Here is a 17,504-nt window from a genome sequence, read left to right on the forward strand (position 1 = left end):
GTTTTCAAGTAATAGAGCGTGAAAAGTTAACTCATCGCATGTTGCAATTAACCTAAGCTGCTATCAAATCGTGGTGGGAGTATGAACGAACTGCCACAATTACCTGACAGGGCCGCACCTCTGTGAGAACGCGCCTCTGTAAGACTGGGCTGCTTTATGTCTCCAGTAAAATGTACATTGCAGCTGTCAGCAAAGCAGATATTGAAAATCCAGCTGTCTCCTATCAAGTCTGACAATAAATCTGCAAAATGTATGTATGAACAATGCCATTCCTCATTAAACTTTTGCTTTAGAAAATATCTCCTGCACATGTGGGTATCCCCTGGCAATACGGTGGTTAGGACTCTGCTTTCACTGCCAGAGGCTATGGTCAGGGAACTAATATCCCACGGCTGTGGGCACGGCCGAGAAAGTCCACTGTATTAAATGTGCTACCACATACTGGTTTATTACTTCTAAATGAATAACTGATTTTTAACTTTACCTGGCAAATAATGATAGAGGTAACCCACCTCTATCTACCCAGCAGCTCTCCGGGGTTCTCAGCAGTGCCAGTCCAGAGACCAGGCCGCCTGGTGGATGGTGCCACCTGAGCGACCTGCAACCCAGGCCCCTCCCCACGGAGCTCCAGCAGGAGACGGTCTGCCAGCAGAGAGGAGGGTGCAGTAAAGGAGCCCCCGCATTCCTCGATGCCTGGGGGCTTGTCTGCCTGCGGGCCCTTCGCTTTGTGAGGACGGCAGCAGCACGCGGTGAGAAGCCACAGGGATGCGCTCCAGCCTCGCCCACCCACCTGCCACCGTCTTCCTCCGCAGCCCACGGGCCAGGTGGCCTCCCGGGCCAGCGCCAGCGGACTGTCAGCAGCTCGCAGAGCTGTGTGCGGGAGAAACCTAATAAATGCCTCCATGTGGCTCTACTGCTGCTAACAGCCCTCCGCTGACACCGACACACCCGCACCCCACACCACCCAGTCGATTGGATTTGGCGGTGAATCACATCCTCAACAAAGTTCCAAGTCCCTTTAAAAAATACTGAAGAAAACCTCTTACAGACGACAGAATCATGAGAGACAGAATCATGACATCTTTCTGATCCCATACAAACCAGTGAGGCTCCACAGGACGGAATACTACTGAGCAATAAAAAGGGACAGTGCGCTGATCCTTCCCTCTCTAGCTTCAGAAAGGAGCTGGACGTGAGGCCACGCGAGTGTGAGGCGGTCACAGTGTCCACGACAGGCACCAAGAGGGTGGGCCGCGGGCTGCACACAGGACTCCAGGGGGTAACTAAAACGTTCAAGCTCCGCTGCGCTGATGGTCACAATAAATCGGACGCTATAAATGGGTGCTTCAAATTGTGATGAATGGGAATCATCAATATAACTCGTTATTTTAAAATCTGTGGTGACTACTGACATTTTTTCAGAGACTTGCAGACACGCAGATGCAAATCTAACCTTTATGATGGTTACCAACGCAGGTAAAATGAAGGTTAACAGGCATTGCGAACGGCGGCCTGTTCCCAGCCTACTCAAAGTAAAATATAAAAATGCAGTGCCTTCAGTTATCTGGTAGAAACGGCTATTCACAGTGGAGAAAACGGAATGCCGCTGGCCTCAGAGACTAATGGAGGGAGAGCAGAGAAACACAGCTCAGATTTGACTGCGATCCACGCACCTGGGCAGGAAGCAAAGAGGGCTCTGCCTCCATCCATCCAAAGCCAGACCTCTGCCACTCTCGCCTCGAGTCCCCAGAACTCACATCCTAGCCCCCCGGCTTGGCCCAGCTCACGCAAGTCAGTGACCTCTCCGCGCCCTGCAGCCGGACGCGATGGCTCTCCTGCCTCAGAGCCCGGGCTCTGCCCCTCTGCGGTGGTCATCCCTTTCTCTCTCCTTTTCTCTCTGCATTAGCAGTGTGCTCCCGGGCCCGTCTAGATCCCTCGGGCTCCCCTCCGGCTGACACCTGATCCTCTCTTCCTCTGTGTCAAGCACCAGGGCCAGCGCCTGAAGCAGAGATCTGAGGCGAAGGGTGAACAGGCGCTCTGGGGAGTCAGTCTGCGGATCCCTCTTCCTGGGTTTTCTACAGAAGAAAATGCTTGGTTTTCTGTTACTCTGAGCAATACGCTCCAAGGCAGTTTCCCCAAACCAGTTCACAGACTGGATCTGAAGCAGCAACTGGCCACTAGGACTGTCTGTGACAATGGAGACCGTCCACCGCTGCGAAGCAGTGAGCCACAGGTGCTACGTGCCCCTCAACAGATCTGGTGAGACTGGGGAGCTGAGTATTAATTTGACTTCAATCACTTCACCCTCCCGGAGACTTGGGTCTCTTGGCCTCTAGAGTAGGGGGTGTAATAATCACAAACAAAGTCTAAATCACAAGTCTAATCACAAACAAAGCTCTAAAACAAAATCACATGACCACAAGCCCTCCAACAACACAGTCACAATGAAAGCAATACTTTAAGAACAGCCCTTAAAAAGTATAGGACTGAACTTCATCAAAAGAGAAATTAACATTTTAAATAATAACCTCTGATTCCCAAGAAAATACTAGCTATCACAGAATACTCTTGGATTTGTAATTCTCCCTCCTCCCCTGAGCCCTCGGGGTAATCAGTGACCACCTGGAGGAGAATTCTGAGGACTGTTAACAGCTCCTAGGGACCCTGCTTGTAACATCACCATGCCCACGACCTGGGCGTCCAGCAGGAGCCCACGGCCACCACCAGTCCAGACCCAAAGAGGTAGTGTCTGGGTCACTGCCGCCGCACGCCTTGAGAAGGAACGAGTCACCTCTACGGATTATTTACATTCTGGGTCCTAATGAGGATGCCCGTGAGCTACCTCGCTTATCTGCATCTTCTCCAGACACCTTCAAACCATGTGCTTGGAGGTCGCAATTTGGCCAACCCAGTGGTGAACGTATTAGCGGTGTGTATGTATCTATCTTGTATTTTAAACCTCTAAAACTGTCAGGAAAAGAGGCCCAGGAGGAGGACATTCAGGATACGCCCCCACGCTACTAGCTGGATGTCAGGAGTGAAGGGACTCGCTGGCCTCTCAGGCCCTGCCCCACCGAGGAACCCAGCTGTGGCCCCACCGACCCTGTCTTCTTTCTACCTGGTGAAAGCTGCTGCCTTAAGAAACAGATGGTTCAGGCGGCACTGAGGAGACAAATGCAGGTGGCTGGGGCTTGGAGACAGAGCAGGGGGACAGCCGGGCTGGTGCCATCTGCGTGGCTGGAGGAGCCTCAGTATGCTCACAAGTGGATGCAGGGCTGTGTGGGTGAGCTGACTGGAGGACCGGGGTGGAAGTGCGGCCTCGCAGTCTCCAACCTGGGGTTTGCACCCTGAGCCCTGGCGGGCAAGGCTCTCTGCCTTCTCAAGTTTAAATCTCTCCAGACGCCCAGAGCCCTGAATGGTTTGCTCAGTGATTCACTTTGGCTCAGGCTCACGGTACTGAGGACCTGATTCAGTGAGGCAGGCAGGTATCTACCTCCAGAAACACCTTGAGTCTCCCTCTGCCACCCACCACACTCCACGTGCTGAAGGGAAGGCGGCCCCGGCTGACTCTGCAGTGAGCCGCCTTCTACATTCAAAGCATGTGGTGAACCACACAGAAACCTTCCGCCTGAGGAGCCCACCTGCAGCCTGCCACTTCGGGCGGGGAGACGGGAACCGTTGGAGAGGGCAGCAGGGGGGTGACCACGACGTCATGACCAAGTGCCTGCTGAATGTGACGAGACGCAAATTTCTGTGCCGCCGGCTGGCTTGACTCAAAGCCTGCCGCTGCCGCCAAGCCCTGGTAGGCTGCGGAGTGTGCTTAGCACCTCTGTTTTGCTCAGGGGTGAAATGGGGATGCTGCTGCCTCTACATCAGAGCTGTGGGAAGGAGCCAACAAGTGGACGTGGCACAGCCCTGGCGTCCAGCAGCCTGGCCCCGGGAGGGGCGGCCGCGCTCTCCCAGCCTCTGTGCAGCTTCCCAGACGCCCATCTGCCGCTTCTCATCCACTTCCTGGACCCTGACCCATCTCCCAGTGGGGTTCAACACATCACCACAGACTCACTGGCTTAAACAACACACATTATCCTTTCAGCTTTGGAGGTCAGAAGTCCAAAATGGGCCTCCCCGGGCTCAAATCAGTTTATCTGCAGGCAGGGCTCCTTCTGGAGGCGGGATCTGCTCCCTGGCCTTTTCCTGCTTCTCCTGGGTTCCTCGTCCATCCTCGAAGCCAGCAGCAGCCTCTCACATCACATCACATCGAGCCTCTTTCTCAGGGAAAGGAAGGCCCTGTGATTATGCTGGGCCCACCTGGATAACACTGAATCACCTCCCCATCCAGTCAACGCTAAAGGAGACCAACCCTGAATATTCATCGGAAGGACTGATCCTGAAGCTCCAATACTTTGGTCACCTGATGCGAAGAACTGACTCACTGGAAAACACCCTGATGCTGGGAAAGATTGAGGGCAGGAAGAGAAGGGGGCGACAGGGGATGAGATGGTTGGATGGCATCACCGACTCAATGGACATGAGTCTGCGCAAACTCCAGGAGATGGTGATGGACAGGTAGGCCTGGCGTGCTGTAGTCCATGGGGTTGCAAAGAGTCAGAAACGACTCAGTGACTGAGCAACATCTCCCCAAGCAGGGATCCTGAACTTAACCACAGCTGCAAAGCACCCCGTCAGGCAGTAGCTGTCACAGCTCCCAGGGGATCAGGACAGACCTCTGTGGGCCACAGATGCTCTCCCGCTAGGTCCCAAGGCCACGGTGCTGTTCGGCACCTCCTGCCTCTGAGCACAACACCCTCACTCTTCCACTGACTCTTCAGGCCAGTCCTCCCTGTACTCGTTCACCAGGAGACTTCACTCAAGCACAGGGGCAGCCAGCACGGCCCCCGCCAGTCGGGAGGGCCCTCTATCTGAGGACAGAAGCCCTGCAGCAGGCTCAGGGTGCGGGGGAGCCAGGAGCAGGCCTGGTGGGTGCTCGGAGAGACCCAACAAAAAAGTGGAGTGGAGGGGACCAAGGGCGCCTTTGCAGGAGCCTGCGGGCTGGTGCCGTCTTCTGGCCTCACCGAAACGAGGAGCAAGGGAGGAGACTTCTCAGTGACCTGACTTCCCCACCACATCCAAGCACAGGCCAGTTTACCCGCCGTAAACTGGAGCATGGCGTCATGTGTCCCACATAGCTCCCAACCTACACCTCTGCAGCCCTGGACTCACGTGCATACGATTTACTATCGGTAAAAGAGATATGGAGATGGTCTGAATCAACATGTTCCATGGGGAGCAAGGATGTCCCCCAAGCAAGCAGGAGCAAGATTACTTGTTACTTTGAAAACTACTCAGTGGGCTTCCCTGGTGGTTCAGCGTTCGCCTGCCAATGCAGGAGACACAGGTTCGATCCCGGTCTGAGGAGATCCGGCATGTGGAGGAGCAACGAAGCCCGTGCGTCACAGCTACTGAGCCTGTGCTCTAGAGCCTGCAAGTCCCAACTGCTGAGCCCACGTGCTGCAACTGCTTAAGTCCAATGCCCTGGATCTGTGCTCCCCAAGAGAAGCCACCGCAGTGAGAAGCCCAAAAACCTGCAACTAGAGAGCAGGCCCCACACACCACAACCAGAGAAAAGCCCATACACCAAGGAAAATGAAGACCCGTCACAGCCAAAAATGATCAAAAACAAAACACATAAACAAAAAAGACTCGTCGTATACGTGGCATTCCTTCCAAGTGTGCAAGCAAGCTTTTTACACGGGCAACTGCTATTTCACACAAAACTGTTTAGTTACCATGGGGCAGGAGCACATTTCCTCAAACTAAGGGCCTCTCTGCACTTTCAGGGAACACATGTAACTTCTGCCAATTTCTTCCTATGCGTTTGTTCTAAGTGATAACTGTTGAAATGTGACTTTAATGTAATAATAACATAGGGTGTGCATTCTGTATGTGCATTTTTATTTCATTTCTTAAATAATTTTTTTACCCCGTATTGCTTACAAAACATAGAAAGAAACTGTCCACAAGCGAACTGGAAACTTAAAAAAGACAAGCAAACTGCATCTTCACCACAAATAACCGGAGAAAGCCTGCTCTGCAGGATCTGCCCAGGCACTATTCATTCACTCATTTTAACTTAGCTTTTCCAGGACACACTGTATCTTTCCAACATCCAACGTGACACTAATGCTACCAGAAAGCACCCGCTAGCTAAGGCTCCAACCAGACTGTTTAGGTGAACTCTGGCCATCAACACTTTCTGCACGACCGACACGTGGTGCTGCATCTGCTCGTTCCGGGTGGCGGCACTGGCCACGGGCGGGGACTGAACCCCTGCAGCGTGGCTGGTCAGTTAAGGACTGCGATTGCCACCGTGTGGCCGGTGGCCATCTTACTACACAGTACAGGTTACACCCTGAGCATCCTCTCTCCTGCTCCCAAGACCCGAGTGGCCGCCTCCAGCAGTACGGGTCCCGGGAGGAAACCAGGTTTAATCTGTCCTCATCAGTAGCAGCAGGAGGCTTGGAGTGCTTCAGAAAGAGGAGGAGCCCCCTGGCTAGTGCGGGCTGGGCATCACACAGAGCTGGAGGAGGGGGACTGCCCAAAGCGTGGGGCTCAGCTCAGCAACCTCACCCACCAGCTTCTTGAGGGACATCCTGCGGGCCAGGCACGCCAGCCCCATCTGCTCTGCCTCTGCCCTCACACGCTAAAGACAGGAGGGAAAGGCTGAGATTCGTGGGGAAACACTCTGACTGGTCCATCTACGATGGCTATAAAAGAGAAACTGAGGTTAGGGATTGAGGAATGTCTTTAACCAATTCATACCCAATTTGTTTGACTGAATAATTTCTCCTCCAAACTGACAAACTACCAACTCTAAGAAGCAAGCACTTCCAAATTACCTACTACCAACTATACTTCAATGAGGAGAAGAAAACTACCTGCCCTCACTATTTCAGAGGAGCGGCTGGATATCTAACCATGTAAACAGGCTGAAGAGTATTACAGGTGCTTGTTTGAAAACTGCAACTGCACCAGGTCAATTAAGAGCCTTGAAATGTAATTTATTCCCCAAAGTCATATTGATGAAATGTACTTGCAATTCTAGATGCATAAGCCTAGTTTGCTCAGCCTATAGAGAAAAGCGACCCCAAGTCCTTCTGAAAGCACCATAAAGGGGGTGGTGGGAGGGAGCCAAGAGGTCGGGCTGCCACCCAGACGCCTGGAGTCACACCCTGGATGTGATCGCGCTCTGCATCACACACCACCCCAACAATCTCACACAACCCCTCTCCAAGGCACAGGCCGGTTTACCAACGTACTGCACCAGTCAGACCTTCTCCTGGTCGATATTCCTGGGCTGGTACCTCACACGGGACGCTGCCCTCCCAGTAGCAGGACGTCAGGGAAACCAGTCACTGGCCTCCCTTGCCCAGGGAGGGCGGGCGGGCCTAGGTTTCGAATATCCTATGCCAGGCGGGAGAAGCTCGTGGAACTGCTGTGGTTGCACAAGGACAGGAACTTCCCTCCCTTTATCGTTTAGGTTCCCAAATGACACAGAAAGAAGGGCGAGCCACCCACCGCCCCGAGACTTCGACATGGCGCTCCCTCACATTTGGAAAGGTAAAGCCCCGGTCGGTCGACTGGATGACCTGCACTCCCTGGAAGGACACCTGGGCATCTCTGGGAACATTAACGTAACAGTGGTCCCAGCCGAGGGGGCGGCAATGCAGCACCAGCTCTGACCAGCGCACCCAGTGCGCCCTCCAGTCCGCGGTCTTCTCTGCCCAACACCAATGACAACGACACTCCTCCTCCTCAAGGTGTGACCCCACAGAGCCCCCCCCCCCCCATCCCCACACCCTGGCTCTTCCTAGCTCACACCAGCACCTTTAAGTTCTGGAAGCACTCACTCATATGCAGGTCGGTGTATTTCCCTACCCAACAAACTTTCCAGTTACCTCCGGCTGCCAACTTCCAAGTCTACACCACCAACGCTCAGAAGTAGGCCTGCTTCTCTTCAAGAGGGTTTCAACACATGTGACTTCTCATTAGCCGAGTCGTGTGTTAACTTACTACCAAAATGGCATAACTGACTTTCTTGCCTATGCCTGACACTTAAAAATCCTGCTTCCTCCAACTTTCCTAAGTCCAAATTAGTTCAAAACAAGAAGTTTGTGAAGCAGGTGACACTTTAACATTTAACTGTTATAGTACATGTCAAGAAACACCTTGTTACAACTCCAGTCTCCAAAGTTCCTTTGCCTCGGAAATCAAGGAGAAGCACCCAGGCTATGAACTACTCAGGCAAAAAACCAGAAACAATAACAAACTCAAAAATACTCAAAAGGAAACATCATTAAGGTCCATTGATGCCCTGTGTGTGGAAAAAGACCTTTTCCTGGCGAAAGGATCAAAAATGCCAATCGAAGCAACTGAACGTTAAAAGCAATAAAACTGAATTAGCAGCTATCAAAGCGAAATTGGTTTATGGCTTCGGCATTCTCTTTCACACCAACTTGGCCAGCCAGCCACCTCCGGTACTACTGTTTTGCCTTAGGGTTGCCGTTTCCTGAATGAGTGTCTCCCACAGAAACACTTAACAGAAAAGGAACAGTCCCGAGGTGAGGAAGGTGAGGATACAGTGGCAATCCCACAGGTCAAAGACACGGCTCTTATGCAAGGCTAGTGTCTGAGACCACCAGATAAGTTTGGGAAAATGAATGAACGGCTGCTGAGCCTCTTTCCTGGGGTCTCTGTGCTGTGTGCAGCCAAGGAGAGGCAGACACTACCCACGCAAGAACAGGGCCTGAAAGCCACGGCTGCCCCCGTGCAGGGCAGGTGCGCGCGCTCAGAGCCTGAAGCACAAAGTGGGCCAGGCATCCCAGCGGGCAGGCCTGGGCAACTAGCCATGCACCTGCATGAGGAAGGCAGCCCACCTGAGTCCTTTCAGCAGGGCGGGGACCAGGCAGCCTGTGGGGAAGAGAGGAAGCCGGGAACAGTAAGAGGCCTATTGCAAAGTCCCGGCATGAGGCAACAGGGGCCTGGCGGGTGGAACACCGAAAGGGCTTGGTTAACAGGATGTGGGATTTAGAGACAAGAACTCAGGGCCAACTTCCAGGTTGGGACACTCCTGTGACCTGGCCTCCCTGCGACAAATGTGATTGGCAACCACGTCAAAATTCTGGATACTGGGTAATCATCAAATAATACCCTCAGCAGAAGGCCCCCAAGCTGACCAGGTGTCCAACAGTGTCCCACCGCACCAAATCCACCATCCTCTCCTCCTGAGCCCAGGGCATTTTTCTTAAAATATTCTATCATTAACCTTAAATATCTGCTTAGGCACATCAAGCCCAGGGTTTCATAAACAATGCTGCTTGGACTGAGGCTGGTCAGTTTGCTTCCTAATCCATGTTAGGATATAATTACTGCAGAAACGCGAATGCCAGCCGGCCCCGCCTGCGCGCGGCACGCCTGATTAACCTGCGCCTGTCCCCGCCCCAAGTGCGACCCTGTGACCATCACAACACGGTGACTGAACACCACAGCGCCCCACTCCATGCCCAGCACTGCACACACGTCTGTGCCTCCACCCTCATGGCCACCCTGCAGGGTCCCACCGACCTCCCTTTCTGGGATGCAACAACTGAGGGCTTAAGCAACGTGCTGAGGTCACACAACAATTAAATGGCAAAGTCCAAGCTCAGACTCACGCCTGGCGCTAAGCCTGTACTTGCTCTCCTGTCACTTGCCTTCCTTGAGTTCACGCATCGGCTTCTTTCTCCCTTTCCATAAAACTGACTGCGCCCCCACCCCCCAAAAAGCCAAGATGAAAGTATACATTTCTTTCCCCCAGTATGTGTTATAAAATTTGATCAATCTTTTGTTAATAGATAAGGTCAGCAGTCTGGAAGAATCAGGAGGGTAAATGCCTGTAGAGAATAACTTTCAAACCCATCAAAACTTGATAGGCTCACATCAGAGTCAGATGTTTTTAGGTTTGGTCTAAATTCTTCAAAAAAATTTTTTTTCTGGATTCTCCAAGTTGATGCTCACTTCGTAGGGTTCTTTTACCAACCGAAGCTACTGTGAGAGGATAAACTATATTCTCACATTATTTGACTTTTGCCTCGTTATGGTGCTATTTGAAAAGGAAACAAGCTTGAGATGGACTAAAATGCCCAGGTGTAGTCTATTTGGATGCACGTGTACAAGACAACTCACTTTCTATTCCTAAACCTGCTTCAGCAGAAAAGTAACTTGAAACTCTGTGAAATCTACCCACACACGTTTGAAAGAAAAAGAAATCCACCATTGGGGCACCCCAAACAAAAAGACACAGAAGTCAGTGACGAATTCTTTTCAGAAACGGTGGACCACACTCATTGATTTGCTCCTAGCTTGGGGTCCTGATAGCAACGGTCTGAGCATTGTACAAAAGTTTTGTACAAAAGTACAAAATGAAACTGTCTGTCCCCATTAGTCTCAAAGATGACACTCAGAAACAGACTGCTCACGAGGGCAGCAGAATCACACCAGGGAACACACACCGAGGTACTGACGCTGGTGCCAGCCAGCCCTGAGCAGCAGAAGGGAGGCCTTGGGAAAACTTCCTGTTGACTCCAAGGGGGAAAGAACAGCTCTGATTATCACCTCTCAAGTACCCCAGAGGGCAGAGGCCAGTACGGGTCCCTCCCACAGCCCCCTGGCCTGCACTGCCTCTGAGTTGGAGGGTAAATAAACTGTCGAGCAAATTCATTCCTGGCCAGGCCCCCATGGAGGCTACACCTCAACGATGCTATTTGACTCCCAACCTGAAAACGTGCACAGGCCTCACAGGAAGGAAGCATGTGGTCTCGACCCCAATGAACTGCCACCATACCCGCCCCATCTTTTCCCTCTCTGCCCCTCCGAACTTTCCCAACTGCTCAAAACAAGACATTTTAAAAATAACTTGGCGTGAGCAGTTATTCTCCAGCAGACATACAAAGGTTGTGCAGAGTCAGTCAAGAAAAAAATACATAAATGCGACCCCTTTAGAGCAGAGCAGGAGGAGAGCCAATTAACCTGTTGATAGGGGAAAAGCGCCAATCTAACCAGCCTCTCCAGCTCCTCTGAAACCAGTCTGCCTAGGAGCAGTGGGCAAGTGATGCTCCTCAAGGGCAGAGCTCCTCAAGCTGATCAAAGCCCTGACAGCTTTCAGCTGCTGAGTCTACGGGAAGCAAGGTGAACACCAAACAGGTGCGAGTCATTTGCAGAGCCTGGCTTATGAAGCCAGGCACAGTGGATCACCACAACCCCACCCTTCTCACTTTTTAATAGGAAGGATTCTTTTAAACCGAGCACCACATGTGAGGAGTGGGAAGGCTAAGAAAGGCTGACAGAGATTGCCTGAGACACGGGCGGCTTTTTAGACAGCACACCTGTAGGAGCTCAGAGTGTGGACAGCCGTAAGCCTACAAGGAGAAGGTGACGACCGTAAGCCCTACAAAGACAAGGTACCTTCTGAAAAATAAATCCAGGACAGAGACCCACTTGAAAGAAACAAGGGTTGTAAGTTTATGGAATCAGTAGTAGCAAACTACAACCTCTGCGATCCAGTTTGAAAAGGCAATAAATTTGCAGGTTAGTGATTTTACAGGTGACTTTTCCAACGCAAACTTGGATATGAGAACCAAAAACTCCTTGAGAAAATAAAGTAGTCTTAACAGCAGGCATGACTTCTGAAAATTCTTCCTCCACTCAACACTCTCTGGTCTTTGAGAAAAGCCCTTGAAACTTGTGGACATGACTACTTCCCCAGAGACGCAGCTCTACCCCAGAAATCCGCTCTGCATTGGGTGTCATGCTGATCAGCTATCGCTTGTGTTCAAAACACTTGAAAAAGTGCTAAGACAACCTAACTATTGGGTTTTTGTCTCGACCGGATGATACTTAAAAAGGACACTGAAAAGCAACCCCTTTTTTAATATTCAAAATCCTCCCGGGCAATGTGCTCCTCTGGCTAGTTGGCTTAAGGACACATGACAAAAGCTCTATGAAGTTATTGCCTTGCTGGGGTCAGAAGACACAGCCCCAGCCTGGCCGTGGATGGGCTGCCCTGTCTCCCATTAGTGGCCACTGAAATCCCAGCGGGAAGTGCTTTCTGCCAGCATCTCCACCACTTTGCCTTTTGCCATCCTGCAGGCCAATTTTTTTCAGGGCGCATTCAATTGCTGGCCGCCCCTTGTTATTCACAGGGGAGTACCAGTCACGGTGAGAGTTTCCACCAACCAGGGTGCAGCACCCCACGGCAGGAACGCTGCCTTAGCGCCCCTGTTCATTTCCGCAGCCCAAAATCTCCGGCTGAAAGCAACTTAAGTACAGCTCATTCAATACCCCCGTCATTCAGAAGCCTTCTTTTCGACTCCTGCCTGTCTGTCCCCCTCTCGAAATAGCTAAGGACCCTCTCTGAAGACTTCTTACACTTTGCCCTTTCAAGCACTTGGGCCACGAGCCTTCGAACCACCAGCTCTGATTGTGCTATGTAAGTCCAAGCAAGACCCTTTCCTGTCCAGACCCTCTACATCAAACCTCTAGTACCAAGCCCTTGTTATTATCTCAAAGCTGAGTAGTCTGAAAAACTGCCGGCATCTAAACAGAAAATTAAGTTACCTCTGAAGTCAGGTTGAATTCGGAGGTAAGGAGTCGTAGGCTGGTGGGGGCGGGGGGCGGTTCACGTAGTTTCAAACGCATACCTGGCCTGAGGCACCGCACACAGCCAGGTTACCTAACTCCCCGCAAAACGACTTAACTCGGAAACGAAGAGCGCGCCCGGTTCCGAATCCTGGGCCCGTCCAGAGGCTGCGAACCTCTGCGCCCCTTGCAGGTGTTTCCAAACCAAGCCGGAGGCCAGCAAGTGTTGCTACGGAGCGATCGGGGTGATGGTGGGGGGGCTCTGGGGAAGCCCCGCTTCGAAGCCCCCGGTGGGCTCTCGGGGCGGGGGGGGGCCGGGGAGAGAGTGCGCGCGAGCAGGTGCGGGCCGAGCTCCAGAGCCCACGGAGGTCTCCGGTTTCCCAAGCGTAAGCGGGGAAACCACGCGACGCCCCACCGGGGCCGTAGGGGACACAGCTCCCCGGAGCCCGGCTTCCCCACCCGAGGCGCACGGCAGAGCCGGCAAGCGCCCGCGTCCCTCCGCGACCGGGCCCGACGCGCCCTCCTTTACAACTCGGGGGGCTCCGGGCGCTTTGTGCCGGCCACGAAAGACGCCGGGGGACCCCATGTGCCGGACAATGCAGCGGGCGGGGAGGCGTGGGGGGGAACGGTGCGCACGCCGCCCGCCCCCCACCCGCCGGGCCCCCGGCATGACGGTGCAGCCTCGGCCGGGCCGGGACGGCCCGGCCGAGGCCCGCGGGCCGCCCGGAGCCTGCGTAAAGATGGCGAGCCCCTCGCGTGGCTCCCGCGGCTCTCCGCCCCCCCCGCCCCGGCCACAATGGAAGGCGCCCCCGGCCCCCGCCGCGGCCGGCCCGCGGGGCCTCACCTTCCATCTCCATGTCCTCGGGCTCGCTGAGCTGCTGCTCGCCCGCTTTCTGCTGCTGCTGCTGCTGCTGCTGGTGGTTCATGTCGGCCGCGGCCTGGGCCTCGCCTGCGGCCGGGGGCCGGGGCTGCGGGCCCGGCGGGCGGGCGGCGGCGGCGAGCCGGGGCGGCGGCGGCGGCGGCGGCGGCGGCGGGGCGGCCTCCTCCTCCTCCTCGCGCGCGTCGTCGGCGGCGGCGGCCCCGGGGCGGCCCACGGCGGGCGGCGGCGGAGGCAGGGAGACGCGCACGTACTTGCTCGCGATTCGCCCAATCTCGGCGCCGAGGCGGGCGGGCGGGCGGCGGGTCGGGCCGGGCGGCCTCGTCGCTCGCTGCTGCGGCCGCCGCCGCCTCAGCCGCCGCTCCCGCCGCCGCCGCCGCCGCCGCCGCGGGGCCCGCCTCCCGCCGCCGGGGCCGGGGCTGCGGGGCCGCGGGCCGGCCGGGGGCGGTGGGCGGCCGGGCGGGGGCCGCGGAGTCAGCCCCGCCTCGGGCCGGGCGCGGCGGGCGGGAGGCCTGGCCGGCCGCGGCGGGCCTGCGGGGCCGGGGGCCGGCGGGAGCGGCGGCGGCGGCGGCGGCGCGGGCGGGCGACGGGCCTGCCGCGCTCGGGGCGCTGCGGCCTCCGCCTCCTCAGCGTCGTCGTCGGGGCTCCGGCAGCGGACGCGACGCCCGGCGGCTCGGCTCGGCTCGCTCTCAAAATGGCGGCGGCGTGAAATGTCACATCCGCATGGGGGGCCCGAGAGCGAGCTTGCGAGCGACGAGAGCGGGCGGGCGGGCGGCGCAGCGAGCGGGCGGGCGGGCGCCGCGCCGGAGGGCGGAGCGGGAGCGGGAGGCGGAGCGGGGAGGCGGAGCGGGGCGCGGCCAGCCTGCCGCCGCCACCGCCGCCACCGCCGCCGCCGCCGCCGCCGCCTGGGTCCGCCCGCCCGCCCGCTCGCGGCCCTCAGCGCAGCGGCCCCGCGCCGCCCGCCTCGGCCTCTCCGGACCCGGGGGCCCGCCCCGGAGCCTCGCGGCCCAGCCCCGGCGTGCGCGCCCGGGGGCCCCAGCCCTAGCGGGAAGAGTGGCCCCGGCAGGTGCCCCGTCCCCGGGCGTGTGGTCAACCCAGGAAGCCCCAGGGCCGTCCGGGGAGGGGGCGGGGGGGGTCCAGTGGCCGAAACCCTGCCAGGACCCAGTGACCGGGGGAGGGTTGGCTGATGTCACCCGGGGACTCGGCAGAAGACGGCCCGAATCGGAGCGAGCGGCCGGCGCCGGTCAGCCCTTGCTGGCCCTGGTGATGATTGTTTTACCTCTTTGAAAACAGATGTGTAATTCATTCAACCCAGTGCCGCGCTTTGCGAGAACTTTTCTCACTGTAACCCAAACCAGACACCAGGTTTTGGTCCCCTCAGAGCCAGCCCAAGTACCTCTTGATCTGGCATTAATTGATTCCCTTCACATCAACCCAATCAGGCTAAGATCATTTAGGGCCTGCCTCCTTCCCATTCCTTGGGAGACCGGCGACTGGGGTCTCAACTTTCTGATGAAAACCAAGGCAGTGTGGATGAAGAAGGGAGTGGAGGATACATACATCTCTGCGTCTCTACTGTATCTCTTAGTGACCGTCTCCAGGGAGAATATAATTTTGCCCTCAAATGATCAGGAAGATTTTCTATCTGCTCATCTCCTGTCCCTGCATTTCTCTCCGGTTTTCTCTACTTGATTCACTGTCCGTCTCCCTACCGGGAAAAGAATGTTTTGTTCTCTGTGGTATCCCAAGCGCCCTGGGACAGAGCAAGTACTCAGATACGTATTTGTTGAAAGAATGTCTGATTCAAATGTGATGAGATCCCGCCCGCCCCCCCCAAGCATTTCCCACCAGTGAATTTCTTGCTGGACCCAAGCAGTGATATTCAAGAGGGAAGGAGCCACTTCTCGAGGAATCAGTCCAGCCCCAGCATCTCCCCCCAGATTAGGAAGAGGTGTTGTTATTCACACAAATGCTAATGAACGGTTCTCAGATGCAAATGAACCCTTCTCACTTGGGGGAGGGCAGACAGGACCGCTCTGGCGGAAGGGGTGGCAGGCAATGATAGTGGTGCCTATCGGGTTCCACACTGGCCAACCTTATCTTCATCACTGGGTTCAGAACCAATCCGGGAATTAAAAAAGGATGAATAAGGAATACCTTGCATAATGGTTAAAATAAATGTGGTACACCCAATACAGTAAAATACTATTTGGCAATGAAGAATGGATTAATATAAATTAATTAAATGTAAGTCTATTATATTTAAATTATTAATGACATCATTCAAGATGTTCCTATTCTTAATTTTTCTACACTTGATAAAATATTCTCAGAGAAATGTTAATATGTCTCACTATAACTATATATTTTTTCTTTTCCCTTGTATTTATTCTGATTTTTTGCTTTATCTTTGTTTGTCGTTAAGGTGTCTAATGATTTATGATGTCTATCTTTGTGAATTATACCTTTTATCTTTAAAAATATTCACCATTTCATTTAAAATAAATTTAATTTTTAAAAAAATTGGATGAGGCTTGAAAACACTGTGCTGAGTTAAAGAAGCCAGACAGAAAGGATCTTATAGCGCATGATGATTCCAATGACACGGAATGTCCAGAGCAGGAAAATCAACCTATAGAGATGAAAGATAGATTAAGGACAGTAAAGGGCTTGGGGAGTGACTGCTAGAAAGTACAGGATTTCTTTGAGGGGTGATGAAAATATCCAAAATCTGATTTTGGTGATTGTCCAACTGTGAACATACTGAAAATACTGAATTGTGCACTTTAAATGGGTAAATTATATGATATGGGTCAGATTGCAATAAAATTAATTTAAAAAAAAAAGAAAAAGATGAGGAGACTTCCCTGGTGGTCCAGTGGCTAAGACTCCACACTCCCAATGCAGGGGGCCCGGGTTTGATCCCTGGTCAGGGAACTAGATCCCACGTGCTGCAGCTAAAGATACCATATGCCACAACTAAGACCAGCACAGTCAAATAAACAAATAATAAAATTTAAAAATAAAAAGATGAGAATGAGAGTAAAAGACCAGAGTGAAAGCTGTTCGTAGTCTTAGAGAGTGCTGGAGATGGAGTGGCCTGGGGTGGGGGCGAGGGTGGAGATGGAGAAAATAGGTTAGTCTGTTGGCAGGTCAAATTGCTGATAGCCTGGAGTTGGGTGGGACAGAAGAGAGAAGAATCGAGTATTGCTCTCAGATTTCTGGTTTGAACAACTAAGTGAATGATGGTGCCGATTACCAACACGGGGGAGAAGTCTGGGGAAAGCACAGGGTTGGGAGTAAAAATCGAGAGGTTTTTCTGGCTTTGCTTTGGGGAGCCAAGAGGGGGTTGTTGTTTTTATCTGTATGTTTGCCGTTGTTTTTTTCCTTTATTACTGTGTTACATTTGAAGTGCTTGTTAGATATTATCTATGCATGCCTGCTCAGTCATGTCTGACTCTTTGCGGCCCTATGAACTGTAGCCCACCAGGCTCCTCTGTCCATGGGATATTCCTGACAAGAATACTGGAATGGGTTGCTGTTTTCTCCTCTGGAGGATCTTCCCAACCTAGGGATTGAACCTGTATCTCCTGAGTCTCCTGCATTGGCAGGTGGATTTTTTTTTTTTAATCACTGAGTTACCTGGGAAACCCCAGACATTATCCATAGGGAGGTGCGAAGAAATTAGTTCAACAGGATTCTGGACTGAGGGGTAGAAATGTGTGGAGATGGTATGAGAGCCTAGAGGTCACTTAGGGAGGTGGGGATATATTCTATATAGCAGATGTGGGCCATAGTCATACGCTGATACAAAGAGGGACCCACAGGGGAGATGATAACTCTGGGAACTGGTTTACTTTTTCATAGTACTTACCAGCATTCTCTTTTATTCCCTACAACCTTCATCCTAGATGGCTTCCCTGGTAGCTCAGGTGGTAAAGAATCTGCCTGCAAT

General features: G+C 53.7%; 1 protein-coding gene across 1 annotated transcript in view; it reads right to left on the reverse strand.

Moving 5' to 3' along the window:
- Positions 1-13,870, reverse strand: part of USP7 (ubiquitin specific peptidase 7) — a 52,139-nt gene extending 38,269 nt beyond the window's left edge. The window contains exon 1 of the mRNA XM_065924311.1: positions 13,517-13,870. Coding sequence (XP_065780383.1) covers positions 13,517-13,598 — 82 coding nt within the window. The 5' untranslated portion in view covers positions 13,599-13,870. The remainder of the gene's footprint in view (positions 1-13,516) is intronic.
- Positions 13,871-17,504: the final 3,634 nt, after the last annotated feature.

Source organism: Muntiacus reevesi, chromosome 2 (assembly GCF_963930625.1).
Source record: "Muntiacus reevesi chromosome 2, mMunRee1.1, whole genome shotgun sequence".
NCBI lineage: Eukaryota > Metazoa > Chordata > Mammalia > Artiodactyla > Cervidae > Muntiacus > Muntiacus reevesi.